The following is a 20,761-nucleotide window of genomic DNA, read 5'->3' as shown; positions in this document are numbered from 1 at the left end:
TGTTAGAAAGCACAGAGGGGATCGAGGCTGTGCACTGGTTCATACGTGGGGGAGAGGTGGTCCTTGGTGGCATTTTTGTTTTCCACACTGCTAGTGGGGGGATTCCGCAGGTCCACGCTACACATTTTAAATGGGTTTTGTGATTTCTTCTTCCTGAGAATATTGGAAATCATGGTTCTGGGAGGAGGTCGAGCCGAGTCTCCCCTTCAAATGACAACTTCCAGCCTTCTTTGAGGGAAGCCGTGGAAGTGGTAGAAAACCCCATGTCTGCAGCATAACTGTTCCGATTTTCTTCTACCAACTGTTAGAGCCTGCTTCTGCATGCTCCTTTGCAACTTCCCTCAGTGTTCCCAGTCTGCGACTCGGGAGTATCCTGCCCTTTGCTATTGTGCCATTATGCACGTGAACTGTGTGAGCGCCTTGGGTGTCAAAAGGGTATCCTTTGATTAAATTTTTTTTTCTTCGTAGGACAGGTTTTCTTGGAGGAGCAGATCTCCACCCTGAAAGAGGAGCTTCAGCGACAGCGAGCTACTTTCCGAGAGCTGGGTAAGAGTAGGGGCCATCCTTCTGGCGTTTCCATTGGTTTCCCACCCACCACCACCCGTCACCCTCACTCCCCCATTAATTTTATATTTGTGTAGAGCTCTGGTCAGCAGCTGCCTTTCCCAGAGGGCCACTGAGAAGGGAATAAATAGTAGTAGCCCACACTTTGACTCCCATTCCTGAAAATTCCCACTACCAAGTTCTGCCAGCCACTGATCCCCACTGCTGTGGCTATTTAGACACTTTTAGATATGTATGTATGAGTGTGCAATTATATCAGTAACCTAAGGCTCTTGAAATCCACTGACTGCAGTTCAAAAACTAGGTGCACTTACAGTCTGTTGACATTAGTGGGCCTAAGGGTACCAAAGACTGTAGTCTTTTGTAATATTTTGGGAGGCATCTCCATTGAACTCCGTGGCCCTTATGTAGGTGCTGTCAAGTTGGAACTGACTTGAAACTGACTTTAGGGGAGGGGCTGTGGCTCAGTGGTAGAGCATCTGCAGAAGGTCCCAGGTTCAATCCCCAGCATCTCCAGTTGAAGGGACTAGGCAAGGAGGTGATGTGAAAGATCTCTGCCTGAGACCCTGGAGAGACACTGCCAGTCTGAGTAGACAATGCTGACTTCGATGGACCAAGGGTCTGATTCAGTATAAGGCATTTTCGTGTGTTCATGTGTGTTCATGTGAAAGCCAGCAAGGGGCCGTCAAGGCAAGTGAGAAGCAGAGGTGGTTTGCCATTGCCTTCCTTTGCAGAGCCTTCCTTGGTGGTCTCTCATCCAAGTACTGACCCTGCTTAACTTCTGAAATTTGATTAGATAGGGCTATACCATGCCCCCTTCCTTCCTTCTATAGCCCTTACTTCCTAGTAAACATGCACAGGATCAGGCTGTGACCCTCAGCTGGATTGTGGTTACCACCTTTTGCAATTCAGCTTTGAGCCTGGCTTTGCTGAATCCTGCTCCCATTCCACCAACCCCCCAAAATCTGAGTCATCCGGCCTTCACTCCTGAGCTGTCATGCCTTCACAGATTCGACCAAAAGCAATCTGCTGCAGGAGATGCAAGTGAAGATGACGGACATGGTGGATAAGAGCCAAGTGACCAGCCTGGAGGCCCAGCTGGCAGTCCTGTCTAGCCAACTAGACAGCACGAAGCAGCAGCTGAACTGGACCACCGCTGAGCTTGACAAAGAGAAGGCCACTGTGGAGAGCATGCACCGTCACAAAGAGGTGAAGCCAGTGCAGAGACCAGCCTTTTGGCTCAGCTGCTCTCTGGGTTCCCTGGTGTCTTTATATGTCTTGCTTCTCTCTAGCCAGGGAGATCCAAGCAGTTCACATGTGGTTCTGCTATTTCTCTTAGCCAGAGCCGCTTAGCACAAGCAGAATTGTCCTGTTGTGTCTTCTTACCTGCTTGCTGCTGGTCCTTAATCTTTGAAGTCCCTCCCATCAAGCTTTCCTCTGGGCATTTTTCTGTGCTGTTAAGTCTGTTTAAGTGTTAAATTTCTCCTCATTCATGTAGTCTTCTACTATTTACTGCTTGCCTGACACCAAAGGAACACAATGTGTTGTATGCTCATTTTTGCCCTAAAGGTTGTATCTTGTATCCCTCATTCTAACACTACACTTCCTTGCCAACCAAAAATTATGCCCATATTCTACAAACTCAGGCCTTGGAAGCGGTAGAGGAGGTAGGTAGTCATCCTGTGTCTGGGTTGCAGGGGTTGTGTTCATATGAGTCAATGTTTCTCCATACAAAATAATACCCTGCTGATAGAAAATGTGCACATGTAACCAGGAAGAAGAGTTCTAGCTTCGCATAGCCTTCTCCCTGACTTGCAAGTTTCCGGTGTAAATATATTTTTAATTGAAGAGCATTCAATCAGGAGAGCCACCCACTTGCCATCTACAGCAAAAGCATAGGTTTCCTACCTTCTGTGGTTTGTGAGAATTACACCTCAACCTACAGCAGGTTGTTGTTTTTGTTTCTTTAAATCTGCATAATTTATTCTGAATAGAAAATCCACATTTACTGAGTGCAGAATAGAATTCCTCAACAGCCGCTCAGCTGTTTAATGATAAAAACTATTCCCCATCACATGATCCTAAGTCAGGTTTCCTATATTTAATGCAAATTTTACTTTTTTAAAAAAGCTTAGTTGATTAACCAGCTGTTGAACTATGACTTCTTCAAATAAACCAGCATATGGCCAAAACTCAGTGTCTTTTCAAGATCCTGACAGAACGATAAGTTACCATTTAATAAACAAAACCTGCTCACTTCTGAAAAGAAAAGCCCTATAATCTTTCCTTTCACTTCCTGTGATGAAGGCATAGCAGAACCAAAATAGCCCTCCCCCCCAAAAAAAACTACCTTTAATTCACTGGTCAGAAATTAGTTCTTTCCTGCCCGATTAACATTAGTTCCTTGTAGTTAACCAGTAAACTAGTTTTCCTGATTCATCTACTGCCACAGAGCTTGCAGCCCTACTTTTATTTACTCTTTCTATCTTTCCTCAAAGTCCCTCCAGGTCAAGCAAAGGGCTCTAATGCAGCAGCTGGATAATCTGGACCAGGAATGCGAGCAGCTAAAAACCAACCTGGCCGACAGGGAAGACGACGCAGAGATGCTGCAGGAGCAGGTGAAGGGACTCCAAGAGGAGAAGCAGCAGATCCAGGACCAAGTGAAAGCACAGCAGGTCTGTGGATGGGTGTGAGGGGCTGTGAACTCCAGCCAGGGAGAAAGGTCAGCGCTCCTTCCACCGGGGGTCAGGGAGGAGCAGAACACCCCAGTCCTGTGCTTAGGAGTCGGCTATACTGAGAGTGGTAACAGTTGTTCTCGCCCCTGGTGGCCTGTTGTGGGAAGGGGAAGGGAAGGTGATTGTAAGCCAGTTTGAGTCTCCTGTAAGTGGTAGAGAAAGTTGGCATATAAAAACCAACTCTTCTTCTTCTTCTTCTGACCCAGTTTGCCCCCAAAGTTTCACTCCTTAAAGAAAATATTTCTTTTTTGGATAGATTTCGTCTGTGCCGAGTGCTGGTGTTCCTTAATTGTTAATCCTCTTCCTGCAAGATGGCACTGGTTTCATTACGCAGCCTGGTATATGGGAGGGGGTGACCAGCTCCCTGTCTGGAGAAGAGCGGCCTTCAGGAATGCAAAAGCTGCCCATCTCTGGCCTCCATAGGCAACAGCCATGGGGTGTTATCCAGAGGGGGCAGTCAACATGGACTTTCAGGGTGCTTCAGCCACTGTGTTACTAACCTAACACTGTTTGTGCATCAGGCTGCTGGCCTAGTTCAATTATACAAGTTGATTTTGCCGACTATGAATGATGGGGAGCAGCAAAGTGGTAGCTGGAATGCCAGATCAATGTTGTAGTGTGTGGCAGGTCCATTCTTCGGGCAGGGGTGGATATGTGTGTGTGTGTTTGGTCTAACTGCCACATCACACCTCTTCGAGACTGGCTTCTAACAAATCTAGCTGCCAACCCCTCCTCTATGCCTGTGTCTCGACTGTACCACATCAGATAGCAGCTGAATGCTCCTGATTTTTTTTCTAGAAAATTAGCAGGGAAGGGCGAAGGGTCTTTTCCAGGACATGCTAGTTTTCTATACACAGGAAATACGTCTTGCTGGGAGGACAGTTCCGTACCGTGACTCCCTGTTCTTCGCTGCTTTTTACCTCTCCTTTGCCTCTCCCCTCCTGCATTTTATCCTTTCAACAAGCCCCGTGAGATTAGGCCGAGGGAATGTGCCTGACTCAGAGTCACCCAGTGAGTTTCACGGTGAGTGTAATCTTGAACCTGGCTCTCCTAGGTCCTAGTCCAACCGCAACACCACACTGCTACAGACAAGACTTCCTCTGCTAGTTATGAGAACTAGGTCCCAGCCTCCGTCTCCCGCTGGGGCATCAAAAACACCCCTCTGAGCAAACCCACCTGCAAAATGTTGCTTGTCTCTGTGACTTGTTTCATCTGGGGGAGTCTTGGAAGCTTAACCTCACTCCTGTCTCAACGCAGGAACTCTTGGAGAAAGAACAGCAGGAAAAGCAGGGCATGGAGCAGTCCATATCCGAGCTCCAGAGAACCGTATCGAAGTTGGGGGAAATGAACCAGGAGATGAAGGAGAGGGAGAGACTCTTGGTTTCCTTCCCAGACCTTCATGTCCCTGTGGAGACACAGTTTGAAAGTAAGGAGCCAAGCAAAGGGACATCTGCGTGCGGTGGTGAATGCCCTTAGGAATGGCTGGCGGACGAAGGGAGCAAGCCAGTCTGTACTTGCGCCTACAGGCCCTGGGTTCAGATCACTTGCAGGCAACCCCCCATGGATTTCTTTTCAGGCTTTGGGGGTGGGTTGAGAAAAATACATTTGGCACATATGTAGCACTTCAGTGTTCAGGATTTTTCGTATACAGTACCTTAGTGATCCCAGCAATGACCCTGCAATGCTAGCTACAGCTATAATATCTTTGTAGTAGATTTGGGGGTGAGGGAGAAGACTGAGACAGCTTATGGCTCACCGTCCAGGAAGTGAAATTTGAAGTAGGCAGGACTTCCTGGCTGACCTCCCAGACTCATCGACACTGTGTGGCATCAGCAGTCAAGAAAATAAAATCGTAAGAGTTGGAAGGGACCACCAGGGTCATCTAGTCCAACCCCCTGCACAATGCAGGAAATTCTAAACTACCTCGCCCCCACACTCCCAATAACCCCTACTCCATGCTCAGAAGATGGCCAAGATGCCCTCCCTCTCATCATCTGCCTAAGGTCACAGAATCAGCATTGCTGACAGATGGCCATCTAGCCTCTTCTTAAAAACCTCCAGGGAAGAAGAGCTTATTACCTCCTGAGGAAGCCTGTTCCACAGAGGAACAGCTCTAACAGTTAGAAAGTTCTTCCTAATGTCCAGATGGAAACTCTTTTAATTTAATTTCAACGCATTGGTTCTGGTCTCACCTTCTGGGGCAACAGAAAACAACTCGACACCTCTATATGACAGCCCTTCAAGTACTCGAAGATGGTTATCATATACCCTTCTCAGTCTTCTCCTCTCCAGGCTAAACATACCCAGCTCCTTCAACCTCTCCTCATAGGACTTGGTCTCCAGACCCCTCACCATCTTTGTTGCCCTCCTCTGGACACGTTCCTGCTTGTCTACATCTTTCTTAAATTGTGGTGCCCAAAACTGAACACAGTACTCATAAACGTATGCGATGCTTATGAGGAGAAGAACTACCTTTCTGGGTTCAGCATTCTGGACATCTTTCTTAAACGGCGGTGCCCAAAACTGAACACAATACTCTAGGTGAGGTCTAAATACTGAGCCAAGAGCCAAATACATGAACAGAGGTTGATCTCAACCCCTTGTCATTTGCCAGGCTGTCAGAAGACCTTCCCCGCAGCTTAGCTCAGGATCTGAAAGGGATGGTTGAGGGGAAGGAGAGGCTCCTTTGCCAAGGGTGCAGCCTGGCGCGAAGGCCTAGTCTTGGTGACTTTCTGGATGTGCCTTTTAATACGGTCGGCCCTTCAGTGCCCATTCCTCCTGCAGAGGTGGTGAAGCTTGACCTCTGGCCCCATATCTCTTTGCAGGCACAGGGGATATCATGGAAGACATGGGGAAGCAGCTGCAGGCCAACAACATCCGCATCAGCATCCTGGAGGAAGAAAACTCACGCTTCCGAACTGCTGTAGCCAAGATGAAGGAGCTGGCGCACCTGGAAGCCCCAAAAGTAGGTGGGCAGTGCCAGAGGAAGCACCGAAGGGGAGCCCTGCTCTCAGCCCCCCCCCTCGCAAGAGCATTCTGTGGCATCAGTTGGCAACCCGAACATAAGCCATAGAAGCACTCCTGCCACAAGGATATTGAGCAGTGAGAGGTCCAGGGATGGTGCTATAGAATTTGGCTTCCTTGGTATGAACGGGGGCAGGTAGAGGCTGAGGATACCTTTGTTATTTCTGTTGACAAGAGTACAAGCAGAGCACAGTAGGAGCACACATAATTCTTCCAGCAGGCAGCACAACTGCCAAACCTGCAGCAGGTGCCCCAAAAGAGGCTTCGATATCACTCAATTCCAGCTGAGAACGTTCAGCTCTCAGCTTGTGTCCAAATTTAAACTGCTTCCAGGTGTGTCTTGCAAAATGACAGGTGTCACAGCCCAAACATTTCTCCAGCAAGTTCCTTTTTATTAAGCCCCCGATCACCCATTACCTGCTGGGTGCGCAAAACACTTAGTGCGGTCTTTTCATATTAGTCGAGGCTTCCAAACACACAGCCATGCAATCAGAGTCACGTATGCAGTGTGGCTTGTTATCTCTGTTCTCAAACCTCGGAGCTCTGTTCCAGGGAAACCCCTGGAAGGAAAACTTTCATATTACCATTTCCAGCCCTTAACTGTATGATTGGAGGTGCTTTCAAACTCTGCAATCCTTCTACCATGGCATTCCTTTCTCTGCAGCTTGTGCCTCCAACCCAGCTGTGGACTCAGTCTGCAAAAGCCGGGTATGAAGACAGCACGGTGCAGCCTCCCACAGGGTACGTAGAGGGGCCGTGGCTGAGTGGTAGAGCATCTGCTTGGCATGCAGAAGGTCCCAGGTTCAATCCCTGTTAAAGGGACTAGGCAAGTAGGTGATGTGAAAGACCTCTGCCTGAGACCATGGAGAGCCGCTGCCCATCTGAGTAGACAATACTGACTTTGATGGACCAAGGGTCTCATTCAGTAGAAGGCAGCTTCATGTGTTCATTACTGGTTTGTAGATTGCCCGGCGTGTGATGGGTTGGGATTCTTGGCAGGAATCAAGAAGGCCCCCTCCTCAGCTGGTTCTTGGTCTTGCTTCTTTTGCAGGCAATGTTTAGTAACCGATTCCCAGAGAGCGTCGGCAGGGTGTCCCAATAATCAAGCCGGCTCAGGAAGCAGGGCTCAGAGCAGATCTCGGAGCAGCCACACCCCCAGCAGAGACAGCTCCGCCTCCCACAGGACATCTGTGAGCCCACTGGAAAAGTCCGCCTCCGCACAGGCTGCCCAAAAGGAGGCGTTCCGGTTCGCCTTTTCCTACGTGGACTCAGTTGTCGGCACCCGTGACAGAGGGAAGGGGAAAAGCAAAGGCAGGCCCCCAACCCGTTGCACCTGGAGCCACCAGAAATAAAAAAAACCTCAAGAGGAACGATTTTAGATGGTTGCCAAGGACATCACTGGGATGCTGCAGTGAGGCAGGGCCTGGAGCTTGGTGGTAAAGAGCACACGGTGGCTGGACCACATGGGAGCAACAAGCTCATGTACCTGAATCATTGGTTTAGGGGGGTTGCCGTGGTTGGCTGTGAAAGTTGGGGGGGAGTGCTTTGTAAAGGCAGCTCCTCTGCCGGAGCCACAAAGGTGTTTTTGAATGGCATGAGTTTTTGGAGGCATGGAGAGGAATTTAATGGTGCCTTTGCCATTCTGTCAAAGCCTCCCCAGTGCTTTCCATGACCCAAAGGGGCACCAGAAAACAGGGCGATAGGGAGTTGGGTATCAATAAAAAAAAATTACAGGCCTTTGTATGCAGTTTATGTTGCTGTGTAAGCACCAGAGGAAACAAGTCAAGGGAGAGAAGATAGCTCTTTCTCTTCATATTCCATCAAGGCCAGGACCATTGTAGGCAGAAGCCACTGGCTATCCTGTATCCTCTTGGGGATTGAGGGGTTCTAAACACGAGTAGGGCTTTCTTAGGTGGCCGGGAGGTTGCTAAGGAGGGCTGGAGCTCCGGCCGCTGCCAGCACATGCCATGGCTGAAGAAGTTGGGCAGCTTAGTGTTGATAGGCAGTATTGGTAACCAGTGGAGCTACTTCTCACACTGACTACTTCTCTTCCAGTTGTTAGGATCACACGCTGGGTTGTGTTTCTTAGTGCATCCTCTCCTCTGCCTCCAAGCTGAGGACAATATCATAGCCTCAGGCAAAGCTACCAACTGTTATGTCTTCGTTGACCTCTCCAAACAACCATGACCATGAGTAATAGGATTCTCCCCAAGCTCAGAAAAACAACAAAGTAAAACTGGAGGAAAAAATCCAATATCCTGATTAAGTTTCTGAGCTTTCTGCCTGAGAAAACAAGCGATCATTAAAGGAGGTTATATGTTGCATCTCTGCACAAGTCCATGTTAGCAGCTTTCCAATGAGGAAGGAGGCACAGAAGCAAACATTTTGGAATATACCGTATTTTTCGCTCCATAAGACGCACTTTTTTCCTCCTCAAAAGTGAGGGAAATCTCTGAGTCTTATGGAGCGAATGTGGGGGAATCCGGCCCCCGGGGAGAAGGGCAAAGCTGCGGAGAGGCCCGGCTGTGGCAGCCCAGCGCAGAGCCGGCGCGCCCAGGAGCCGGCTAGGAAGCCGCCAGCCAGCTGGGGGCCGGAGGCCCCTCCCAGCCACCCAGCGGCAGTGGGGCCAGGCCGCCCCGGGAGCCGGCCAAGACTCCAGCCAGCTGGGGGTGGGAGGCCCCTGTGAGCTGCCGAGCGCAGCGGGGCCGGGCTGCCCCGGGAGCCGGCCAAGACTCCTTCTGGGGAGGGGGAAGCGGAGCAGGAGGTTTCCAGCGCCAGCAGTCCTTTGTCATTCCAGGCGCGCGCCCTCGCTCTCTCAGTCTCCCCACTTCGCTGGCGCGGCGCCTGGGCGCAACGGCGCCCAGTATGCGGGGGAAATGTCAGGGTCTTCTAGCATGAAGGGGGAAAAGGCAATACAAGGGCAGGATGATATAAAGACCAGCACACGTTGCTCCTTGCTTGGTTTTTTATTAGTATGGGGGCTTTACATGCCCATAGTGATGCCTTCAGCCCTGCAACCCAAATGGGGCAGGGTTTTACGGCACCTCCACAGTATTGCTCAGCCCTGTGGATACAGTCAGGCCCTTCTCTAATAAGTTAGTATAAATTAAGCAAGCACTGGTGATCCATATGACCCCACACACCCCTCAGGAACCCTTCCTGCCTTCAAGCTGTCTGAATAATGTGACTGTGGAGGTAAAAGCAGCAGCCCAGGTCTCATTTCTCCAAGGAAGGAGACCATTGGCCATCCCCATGACAGCCAGGTACAGCAGGGTTTACACCATCTGGATATGCCACTGGACACACCAAAAGGGCAACACATTCAATCCGGAGTGAAGACGAACAACTGGGTCCAGGAACAGATGAACGCATTATTTTACATACGTACATTTCCCACCTCAAGGAAGCTGAAGTGTTAAGAGGGTTGCTTCCTCGCTGCGCTAAGCCAAAAGGCTCCAGGGGTCAAAGCTCTGTCCCCCTCCCACACAGCTTTCCCCTGGAGTGCTGGCAGATCAGTCCTCAAGGATGGGCCGCAGTCTTGCTAGCTATCCCCACAGCAGTTTCCTGAAAAGCAGAAAGAGGAAAGTTTCTGTTAGAAGGGCAGGGACCCTGAGGGCAACTTGTTCGTTGACAGATGAACCTCCTGCCCGATGGTCTGAGACCAGCGTTCTGACGTTGTTGAAGGGGGGGAGAATGATAGCGAAAGACAGGCTTCAGTAGTTATTGCCATGTGGACCTCTTGAAAACTGATTATGTAAGTCGGGGAAGGGTAGCGCAAAGAAGAAGAGTTGTTCTTTATGTGCCGACTTTCTCTACCACTCAAGGGAGACTCAAACAGGCTTATAATCGCCTTCCCCTCCCCACAACAGACACCTGGTGGGGCTGAGAGAGAGTGACTTGCCCAAGGTCACCCAGCTGGCTTCATGTGTAGGAGTGGGGAAACAAATCCAGTTCACCAGATTAGCCTCCGCTGCTCATGTGGAGGAGTGGGGAATCAAACCCGGTTCTCCAGATCACCGCTCTTAACCACTACACCACACTGGCTCTCCTGAGCCACTGAGAACATGCATAGTTCTTTTTTTCCCAAACAAAGAAAAAGTTTGTTCTTAGCAACGTTTTTCCAAAAAGGTACTCAGCACTTTCCTCTGATGGGAAGCAGCACATTTTTTTAAATATATAAGGACGCTGGCTTCTAGCAACGTGTCGTCCCCTCATCTTCTCTTTTGTAAAGTGTCTCTTACAAGAAGTGGAAATATTGAGTATAAAAATATCCTGGCTGGCTGTGCTGCCTCCTGCTCTGGCAACTACCAGGGAGGAGGACCTTCTGACCAGACTCTATCCAGAATAAGTTTTGGGATCATAAATTAGCAGAGCTCATGAATCAAACTCACTCCAGCGTTCAGTACAAGGCTCCAGCTCTGAAACCGGCTTTGGAAACTGGGGAATGTATGAAACTATAATAAAGACTGCCTCTAAGAATATATTGAGTGTCTTTCCCTCACTCCCACACAGTCACAGCCATCTCCAACACATTTGGAATTCAAGGACAGCTCTGAGACAACAGGCTTTTAAGAAGCACCATTCCTTTCCGCCCACTCAGTTCTCAATACCATTCTACCAGCTCTGCAAGACAGGACTATGGAAAGCAGGGGGGGTGTCTTAGCCATGCAAAAGGCCTTGTTCTCAGCTTGCCTAGAAGCCTGCAGAAGTAAAGAAGAGTTGGTTTTTATATGCCGACTTTCTCTACCACTTAAGGGAGACTCAAACCGGCTTACCATCTCCTTCCCTTCCCCTCCCCACAACAGATACCTTGTGAGGTAGGTGGGGCTGAGAGTTCTAACAGAGCTGTAACTTGCCCAGCTGGCTTCATGTGTAGGAGTGGGGAAACAAATCCAGTTCACCAGATTAGCCTCCACCGCTCATGTGAAGGACTGGGGAATCAAACCCGGTTCTCCAGATCAGAATCCACCGCTCCAAGTGGGACCAGAATAGAAGACTTTGGTGGCTTCTGACTTTCCTGCAGTGGAGGGGGGCAGGGAATCTTACCCAGAATGTTGTGTTTGCAGAGGGGGCACGTCTGCTGCAAGAGGAGCCACGGATCCACGCAGTCCCGGTGAAATTCGTGCAAGCAGGGTAGCACTCGAAGACACTGCCGCGCAAGAAGAAAAGGACTCAGTGGCTATGCTGAAGGCTTGGACTGCATAAGCCAAATGGCAAACCAGAGGGTTGCTCCCAACAGGGGTTGTTACCTTGCTTGTCAGATCACCAGCAGGGAAAGGGCAAGCGGCTGTCTAGTTTGACACACACTCCCCTCACCATGTACATGGCAAGACCCACAAGTGCCTTGCACCACAAACAGCTCAACCCATGGACACAGGAAAAAAATAGAGTCACACAGTTTCTGGTTCCCATTTGAAAGGGGGAGACCAGGAACTTAGGAGGTTGCCCTGTACCAAGTCTACTGAGCCTAGTATCATCTTCTATCACTGGCAGATGCTCGCCAGGGTCCCAGGCAGAGAAAGCTTAGGTATTCTCTGTTTAGAATTGTGATTATATATACTTTTAAGGTCAGAGTACATACAGTCCTAGCGATATTAATGTTACTGCTTTCTGAGACACATGTTTGTCTTGTGCCAAATGTTACCTGGTTCTTGTGAAATTGGTCCAGACATATGGCGCAGCTGTCAATCTCGTGAGCCCAGCTCCGAGGCAGTTTGCCGGGGTGGTAACGGCGGGTTTTCAGGGCCGACAACCGCTGTGCAATGTGCTGCTTCAGGTCTAGCTATAAAAGGGGAAACCAGGTTTAGGCCCCTCCTGCACAGAAGTCTTTCTTCTGAATGAACTGGGGGTGGGGGGCACGCACCTCAGAGTCTTGGTCCAGCTGGCTATGCCGGGATTGCCGCTGTGCCTGCACAATCACTCCCGTGCACAAGATTAGAGCAATCAGCAGGATGGCATTCCACAGCTGCTGGAGGTACTTCTGCAAAGAGGCCGTATAAGAAGTATGACTCAGAGCCTGGATAAACATCAGTCAACAGTGGCATTCTAAGCAGAATTACACCTTTCTAAGCCCATTAACTTCAATGGACGTATTCAATTAAAAACATCATTAAATATGATGACATTTATTGTAAATGCGGCCAGGGAAGAGGGACATCACACCCTTACACGCCACCCCAGATCCCTGTGTCCAAGGGCAAATCCTTATGCAGGACACCCAGGAGGGGCACAAACCTGGACTCTCGAGCTGTTCTCTCCTGTACAGATGACTCCCTGCCATTCTCCATACAGGCCACCCCGGGAGAGGCCACAGGTCGACCACAGTGTCAAAGTCACCCCCTAAAAATGAAAGATGCAGAGATGCATCCACAGGCTCAGCAGTGGAAAGAGATCACAGGGACATTCAAAACCCAAGAGTCCAGACTATACATGCATCCATAAACATAGGTGGATTTCAAAACATTTGTTTCTAACACAAGGGCTGCTATATAAGCTACCTGCCCAGCAGCTGTGACCATCAAGAAAACTGATCATTTCTAGTGTCTCTTTGTATCTACAGCCGGAGGAACCACCTCATAACAAATGTATAAGCAGCCAGCATACTGCAACCTATTCTTGTCACATTTTTATCCCACCAATCCTTCCAAGCAGCGAATGTGGTTCTCCCCTCCTGCACTGGTACTAATAGCACGCCATCCAAACACACCTCATGGCCTCATTAGATACTGCATGTTGACTCATGGAAACAAGCTGGTGGCTTGCAAAGCAATTTTACACAATACAGAAGTAATAAACAAGTGAAAAGGCTGGATTCAAATATATACTATACAAATCCTCTAGCCAGAGGATAAAAGCCTTCTCCCCCAGTGACTGCATACCACATTCTCCAGCAGCACAGCTTTGTATGTGATTTTTGCTGTTGCACGGAGACCTCTGCACGGAGAAAGAGAGAGAGAGAAAACAGATCCATCAGTGCCTCTGTCCCACTCTTGAGAGCCAACACCTATGGAAGTGAGGGGAAGCAACACTAACTCTCTTGACCTACAGAAAGCCCGTCTCTCAAAGTAGATTAACTTTCCCCACTGAGCAAAAGCCCTGTATGAAAGAGAAGGTACTTCACCCACAGCAACCCCATGAGACTAGGCATGTTTTAAACCATGATTTGTTGCACAGTGACCACGAATCAGCATCAGCATCCGGGTTGAACTCAACTTTTTAAGCATTATGCTCTGCTCCAGGCCCTTGCACGGGGGTGAGTTAGAAAGCTAAACAGTGCAATCCTAACTAGTTATACCATTTGAGTCAATGTAACTCAGTTTAGGATCGCAGTGTAAAACACTCCAAAAAAGGCAGAGAAAATTCATTTTGGGGGCTATGGCCCCAAACAGCTTCATTCTCCTGAATATAACCCATGAGCAAGCACCAAGGCAATCATATTTTAGCTCTGTTTCCTCAACAAACTGGAGGAGGGTTGAAGGTTTTTCCCTCCCCTTCTTTAATCATATTGTATTGTAAATTTTGCTCTTTTCTAATATGAAGATAACCCTACAAGCTGTGGGGGGGGGGGAGAACAAACCAAGTGAAGATACAGTTTCCATATTGATCTGACAAGTAAAATAATCCAGGTTTAGACCTAGAGAAGACCCTCTTCCTTCCTCCAAGCCAGCCCCCAACCCATAGGGCTGCCAACTGCCTGGAGGAGAACAAGTCTGTAATAAGGTCAATTCATATTCACCAAAGGCAACCAACAGAGCAGGTATCTACAGGCCTGAAGTAGCAAGTGAAACAGAACTATAGAAACACAACCCTGCCCTCTCCCCTTCGGCACACCAGTCTCACCGCAGCAGTGCTCCAAGGAGCTTGGTAACATTTTCCGAAGTCTGGATGATGATCACAGGCTTCGAGAGAACCTGGGAGACATCCAACTGCAGCAGGAAGGAAAGAAAGAGTCACTGGGGCTGCTGGGATGGCTCTCAGCAGGAAAAAGGAGGCAGCGAGCATTTACCTCTCGGATTGCGTTCTGATTCAGGGCAAGGATGAGCAGGGCTGAGGCACCCAAGACGAGGGCCCGCTTCATCTGCGGAGAAAGACGCCGCATAGAAAAAGTGAAGAACACCCCACTTGCGTTTCTAACACCTCCAGAGAAAAAGTATTATAGTTCCTTGCTTGTTTCTGCTAGCTTGCCAAGGCTGCACTGGTTTCTCCCTAGTTTCCCCCCTACTGGTAGTGGCCACATGCTAGAACTTCAGAGTAGCTGCCCACCCCACCCACACAGCTGGCAGAAGCAAACAAGCACCCTTGCAATTTGTAACCACAGTTACTTCAAAGCATCCATATGATTGCAGTCTCAAAGTGCAATCCTAAACAGCATTATACCCTTCTAAATCCAAGGGCCTAACTCTGCTTAGGGTTGCACTGTAAATAATACAAGAGAAGGAAACACAGATCTGCTTCACTTGGTCAAATTGCAGAATTCTGCCTATTCTTGGTCGAGCATTTGAGTTACCATGGCCCACAGTATGCACCAGCCTGGTCAACAGCACAAACAATCCCATATTATTTGTTTAAAAAAAATCTTACCTCCAGCTGCCCGATCTCACAGAGGAGCCATGTGATCTCCTTGAAGATGGGGCTGGTTCACACAAAGAAGCGCAACCCTTGATTACAGGCAACCGAATGTGTGACCTAGCTCCACTGAAAGTTGTTGCACTCAAGGTGAGGTGATACAAAGGTAGTCCTGCTTGTGATACTATATCTGCAGTAGGCAAGTCACACATGCAGATCATCCCTTCATGATGCTGTTATCAAGAGTGAAATATCCATGTGTAGGATTACACTCAGAGGGTAAGAGTAGGAAGAGTGGCTAACTTACTTTGTTGACCACGGCCGTGGTGAAGGATTCTTCTCTGCTGCCTCTGGGGATCTCAGCCTGTTCTTCACCCACTGGGACAACGCCAATCCACCCATCATCATCCTCTAGCTTGGGGTCAGTATCCCCTACCTGAAAAAAGGGAAGGCACTCTTGTTGAGGTCCAGGCTGACCCAGCATTTGTCACTATGTGAATGAGGCACGCTCCCTCACATTGTGCACAACAATTTAATCCAACGCTTCAATTTACATGGCAACCCCATAGCTTGGAATCCTACTTTATAAGGGAGCAAAGACATAACGACCAGCTGTAGGTTGCTGTGATGGTTTTAATTGTTGTACTACAATCAAAATAAAGCACCACTATGCTAAGGAAGAAACCTCAAACAAAACACAAACATACCGTATATACTCGGGTATAAGCCGACCCGAGTATAAGCCGACCCCCCAAATTTGAGGCCAGAAAAGGGAATTTCTTATTGACCCGCGTATAAGCCGAGGGTCAATAAGAAATTCCCTTTACCGGCAATGCTGCGCTCTAAAATGGCGGCCGCCATTTTAGAGCGCAGGGCCCTGCCCCAGGTCGCCCTCCCGCCGGCCTCCGGGCTCTTCCAACCCACCCCAACCCACCCCGACCCCAGTGCCATTCAAGGGGGGAGGGGGAAGAGCCCCTTACCTGGAAAGGCGGCGAATCGGTGGCGGCGGCGCGACCTTCCTGGGCTGGCAGGAGGCCCCCACCGGCCGGCCGAAGGCGTCCAGGCGCGCGGCCGGCAGCGGCGCGGCCGGCGGGGGCCTCCTGCCTGGGTGGGAAGGTCCCTGCCGGCCGGAGGAAGGCGCCTGGGCCCGGCAGCGGCGGTGATGGAGGTAAGTTCCCCCCTCCCTTCTCCCTCTTCCCCCCTCCCCCCTCTACCGTATTGACCCGCGTATAAGCCGAGTTCGGCTTTTTCAGCCCTTTTTTTGGGCTGAAAAACTCGGCTTATACGCGAGTATATACGGTAGGTGGCCAAAATCAGAATGCCATGTATGTATAATGCATTGCTGCAAATACAAAGAAATCCATCAGTACACACAATAATGATGGATTTCTTTGTATTTCCGGCAAAACATTATACATACATGGCATTCTAATTCTGGCCACCTATGTTCGTGTTTTGTTTAAGGTTTTAATTGTTGAGCATAAGGGAGGGAGCATGTGAGCCCAAGGATCCTGCAGGCTCTACCTCACAGTGTTGTTGAGAGGATTTTTTAAAATTGGCTTTACTTTTTTCCATATAAGGGGAATACAGGGGGTAAAGAGGGAAATGAGGTTTTCAGCAGTAAAACTGAAAAGGACAAAAAGTGAAAAACAAATCAGATTACATTTGTACAATTATACAATCAAAATGGCTTCCCAGCTTGAAAAAGAAAACTTTAGCATTACTAATAATGAAACCTAAAACTAATCACCTTATCAAACATATTTTATATTTTCCAAATATGAGATTAGATAAAATTTCACAACACAATAATCACTATAGTCAATTGGCCTCTACTCACTTATTTTTATTATAGTTAAACCTCAACATATTGATAATTTCCATTTTTCATAATTTTTTTCATAATTCTTATCACCATTTACCATTTTGGTCATTTTAACCATAATTGCATATTCCAGTAACTTTTCTTTCCATTATTCTTGTTGATAGGATTAAAAAGAGAAAAGAAAACTATATACAACCCCCTTGAGCTCTTTGGAGGAAGTGGGTGATATAAATGTGATAGTCAGATTCTTCATATCTGAACCAGGCCTCACAAAAGTTTTGACCTGCTGCCCATCAGCACCCAGACAATGAGTGCCATTCTAACTGCTGCTATCATCACAATCCTATGTAGAGTTACATCCTCCTAAAACCATTGACTTCAAGGGACTTAGAAAGGTGTAACTGTGTTTAGGGTTGTACTGTCAGTCAATACTTGTTTAACCAGTTTTTTTCTCCCTGAGGAATTCCCCCTCAATTTTTCCAATACAAAAACTGGAAATTTTGGAGAGAGCTGAGAAAATTTTTTCCTGTGAAATATTCTAGCTTGGAATAAGTTAAATGCTTTATAATATCAGGTTTTATTCATTCCAAATGTGTAGTATGAAGATGTTTATGTTAGACCAACACTTCTTAAACTGTGGGTCGCGACCCCATATGGGGGGGTAACAATGTGGGGTTGCGAAAATTTGGCAACAGTAAAATAATTGTTTTAAAATAAATTTCATTATGATTTATTATCAATAAAGGTTTGATTTGTATACCCATTTTCTATACCTATATACTTGGGGTCACGTAAAAATTTCTCAGGCGAAAAGGGGTCGCGAGTGGAAAAAGTTTAAGAAGCCCTGTGTTAGACAATCTACATCAGTGACAGTCAGTGGATCAGGAGTCACATGTGCCTGTTTGACATGCCAACGGTGGCTCTTCTGAGCACTGTTCCCCCATGTGACACCTGCCCCACATTTCAGGAAAACAGGCCAAGGCCATTCATTGCCTGATGAGGCTTGTAGTTGGCAGATGGTTCCCACCTTGAAAAAGGCACTACAGGATAAGTGGGTGAGCTGGAAGCCTCCTTGACATGAAGGCCTTGTGCCAGGGACGGAAGTCAAAGTGGCTCTTCTGGCTGATGGCAACTGCGAATGTGGCTCTTGGCGAGTCATAGAATACCACCAATCTACATCATTGTGTGTGTGTGTGTGTGTAGCAGCCAACTTATGGCGACCCCTTTTGGGGGTTTTCATGGCAAGAGACTAACAGAGGTGGTTTGCCAGTGCCTTCCTCTGCACAGCAACCCTGGTATTCCTTGGTGGTCTCCCATCCAAATACTAACCAGGGCTGACCCTGCTTAGCTTCCAAGATCTGACGAGATAAGGCTAGCCTGGGCCATCCAGGTCTACATCATTAGATAATAATAATTCCTCTGCATACTGTAGACACATTCAACATACTTTCAAGTATATATTTGTTCAAGTATATATTTGTTTATTTATTAGAGTAATAAGCTAGAATATGTATGCTAGTATACAAATATACTAGATTGATGATAATGCACTATTAAAATGGTTCCTAGGGGTGGGGGAAACCCCCCACTTTTCCCATGGTTTCAACATTTCCAGAAATTTTACATTTCTAATCTGGTCTGTTTCACTTGCCATCAAATGCCATCAGCCAGCCCTCAGGTCTACCTGCAGAAGCTCCTCCTGCCCCCCTGCAGAAAGACAAGAGCCTGGAACCTAGCCTATATCACATGGCATCACCTACCCGCCAGAGACCCAACGGATCCCTGAAATTGGGGCCTTCCTGGTGGGTTTTATTTGTTGCAAACTGCGTCAGAAAAAAATCTTGGCTGAGGGGTAAGGTAAATAACGGGGGATGTATTAAATTCCATGGACATGCATGTAGATTAGGATGTCTCACACGCCAGGATAGCAAGTGGGTTTTCGGTGGGAAAGCAGGAGCAGCCCTCCCCACATTTGCATGTATGGCCATTGATGCACGGGAGGTTTTGCCTTGGATTTGCAGCTCTCTAGATGCACATTTTCCCCATCCGCTTTCTCAAACCCCTGCATGGGGGCTTATTCAAAACGGGCGGTTTTGCCTTGGATTTGCCACTCTTTAGATGCACATTTTCCCCATCCAAATTCTCAAAACTCCACAATGAGCCCCCCATGCAGAGTTTTGAGAATTCAGACATGGAAAATGTGCATTTAAGAGCGGCAAACCCGAGGCAAAACCTCCCGTGCATCAATGGCCATTTATGCATGGGATGTTTTGCCTTGGATTTGCTGTTCTCTAGGTGCACATTTCCCCCATTCAAATTCTTAAAACTCAAAAATAAGCCGCCATGTAGAGTTCTGGGAATTCCGATGGGGAGAAGGAGCATCTCTAGAGAGGCAAATTGAAGGAAAAACCTCCTGTGCATAAATGACCAATATGAGTTTTGAGAATCTGGACAGGGGAAATGTGCATATAGACAGCGGCAAATCCAAGGCAAAAACCTCCCTATGGCCACTGATGCACGGGAGGTTTATAGAACACAGGCCATTGATGCATGAGATGTTTGGCCTTGGATTTGCCCATCTCTAGATGCACATTTTCCCCATCTGAGTTCTCGAAACTCTGCACGGGGGGCTTATTTTTGAGTTTTGAGAATTCAGATGGGGAAAATGTGCATCGAGAGATGGGCAAATCCAAGGCCAAACCTCTCATGCATCAATGGCCTGTGTTCGATAACCCCTTTGATTTGGGTGGGGGGGATGATATCAATTTACTAGAAAAACAATATGTATTAAATGAGTGTTAGGGAGAAATGGAGGACTTACAAACTAATTAATTTTCAACGGAAATAATCAAGTGCTCTTTATTATACTAATCCATTTATTATTAGTGAGATTTACTATTTCTTTTCTTGTTATTTCCTTTTTTCTTTTCCCTTTCCTTTATCCGATAGTATCAACTATTACTTTTTTTCCCCCTTGAAAAATATCAATGTCAAAGAGATCAATAAATATTAACAATAGTATTAGGATTAGAATTTTGCGCAAAGGAGATTGCTAACTAACTCATCACAAGATGAAGGGAGGAGTAGGGGAAGTCAACCATTTTTGATTATATGTAAATTTTTTAACCATTTGTTTTGACTGACTGTCATTGTTAAGCTATGGGATTAATAATTGTGGGAAAATAATAATAAAAATTTATTTTTTAAAAAAAGATTTGGGTGGGGGGTAAGAGGGAGGTCCATGTTCGGGGCAGTCATTTGATCCCCCCCACCGACCCCCCGGAGAACCCCTCCCTGGCCCCGGGGGAAGGCCGCCTCGAGGCCCGCTCACCAGCACCAGGCCGCCCCGGATCTCCTCCTGCTCCTCCTCCACCTCCTCGCCGGCTTTTCGCCGCGGCTTCTCGCGCTCCAGGCCGGGCCTGCCCAGCAGCGCGCCCTGCAGGGTGTAACTGTCGCCGGCCTCGGGCAGCTCCTCGGGCGGCGGCGGCAGCAACAGCACCTCCACTCGGGCCTGGCCCGCGGCCCCGGAGCCCTGCCCGGCCGCCCCCAGCAGGCCCCCCAGGTGGCCCAGCAGGCACGACAGCAGCACCGGCGCCGCCGCAGCCTCCGCCGCCGCCATCATGGCCAGGCAGCCTGGCCCGCCTCCTCCGCGGCCGGCGGCGGCGCAAAACTCGGCCTCCCTCCAGGGAGGGAAGCGCCGGCCCGCCTGGGGCTTCGCTGGGGAGAGAGGCCTACCCGGTTGGGAAGGGCGCGGCGCGGCACCGAGGTCGATTTTGGAGGTCCCCGCGGGAGGGCAGGGACAGGCGCTGGCCGCCAGGAGGAAAGCCGCCCGCTTCTCTAGGCTCTGTCTTCTCGCGGCTTTCCGGGCAGGCCGCTCTTCTGCCCGGTGCTCCTGGGCGGGCGGGCGGGCGGGCGGACGACGTGGAGTTCAGTAGGAAATCCTGAGGGATTTTCAAGGGATTGAAAGCGATTAATGCCTCAGATGGTCAGATCAAAAACGAAACAAACCTGGCAGGCGGTGAAGACTGAACAAGATTTGGCTTTTACG

The 20,761-nt window shown here is 48.6% G+C and overlaps 1 protein-coding gene across 1 annotated transcript; it reads right to left on the bottom strand.

Moving 5' to 3' along the window:
* Positions 1-9,818: 9,818 nt before the first annotated feature.
* Positions 9,819-20,335, bottom strand: RNF215 (ring finger protein 215). The gene is made up of 10 exons (XM_056859623.1): positions 20,045-20,335; positions 15,196-15,324; positions 14,329-14,400; positions 14,163-14,248; positions 13,202-13,256; positions 12,558-12,662; positions 12,187-12,303; positions 11,968-12,105; positions 11,370-11,472; positions 9,819-9,887 (listed from the first exon to the last, which is right to left on the bottom strand). Exons 1-10 carry the CDS (start codon positions 20,333-20,335, stop codon positions 9,865-9,867), a joined length of 1,119 nt encoding a protein of 372 aa, XP_056715601.1. The 3' UTR covers positions 9,819-9,864.
* Between the last annotated feature and the right edge of the window lie 426 nt (positions 20,336-20,761).

Source organism: Euleptes europaea, chromosome 13 (genome assembly GCF_029931775.1).
Source record: "Euleptes europaea isolate rEulEur1 chromosome 13, rEulEur1.hap1, whole genome shotgun sequence".
In the NCBI taxonomy this organism is placed as follows: Eukaryota; Metazoa; Chordata; class Lepidosauria; order Squamata; family Sphaerodactylidae; genus Euleptes; species Euleptes europaea.
The sequence above is the reverse complement of the archived record's forward strand: the minus strand, read 5'-3'. Positions and strand labels throughout refer to the sequence as shown.

Excerpts from the sequence above, each read along its gene's own strand:
- RNF215 (XM_056859623.1), bottom strand. The coding sequence starts at position 20,335 with ATGATGGCGGCGGCGGAGGCTGCGGCGGCGCCGGTGCTGCTGTCGTGC. Across the intron at positions 13,257-14,162 it reads CTCCTTGGAGCACTGCTGCG|AGGTCTCCGTGCAACAGCAA; the intron begins GTGAGACTGGTG and ends TTCTCCGTGCAG. Across the intron at positions 12,106-12,186 it reads AGCTGGACCAAGACTCTGAG|CTAGACCTGAAGCAGCACAT; the intron begins GTGCGTGCCCCC and ends CCCCTTTTATAG.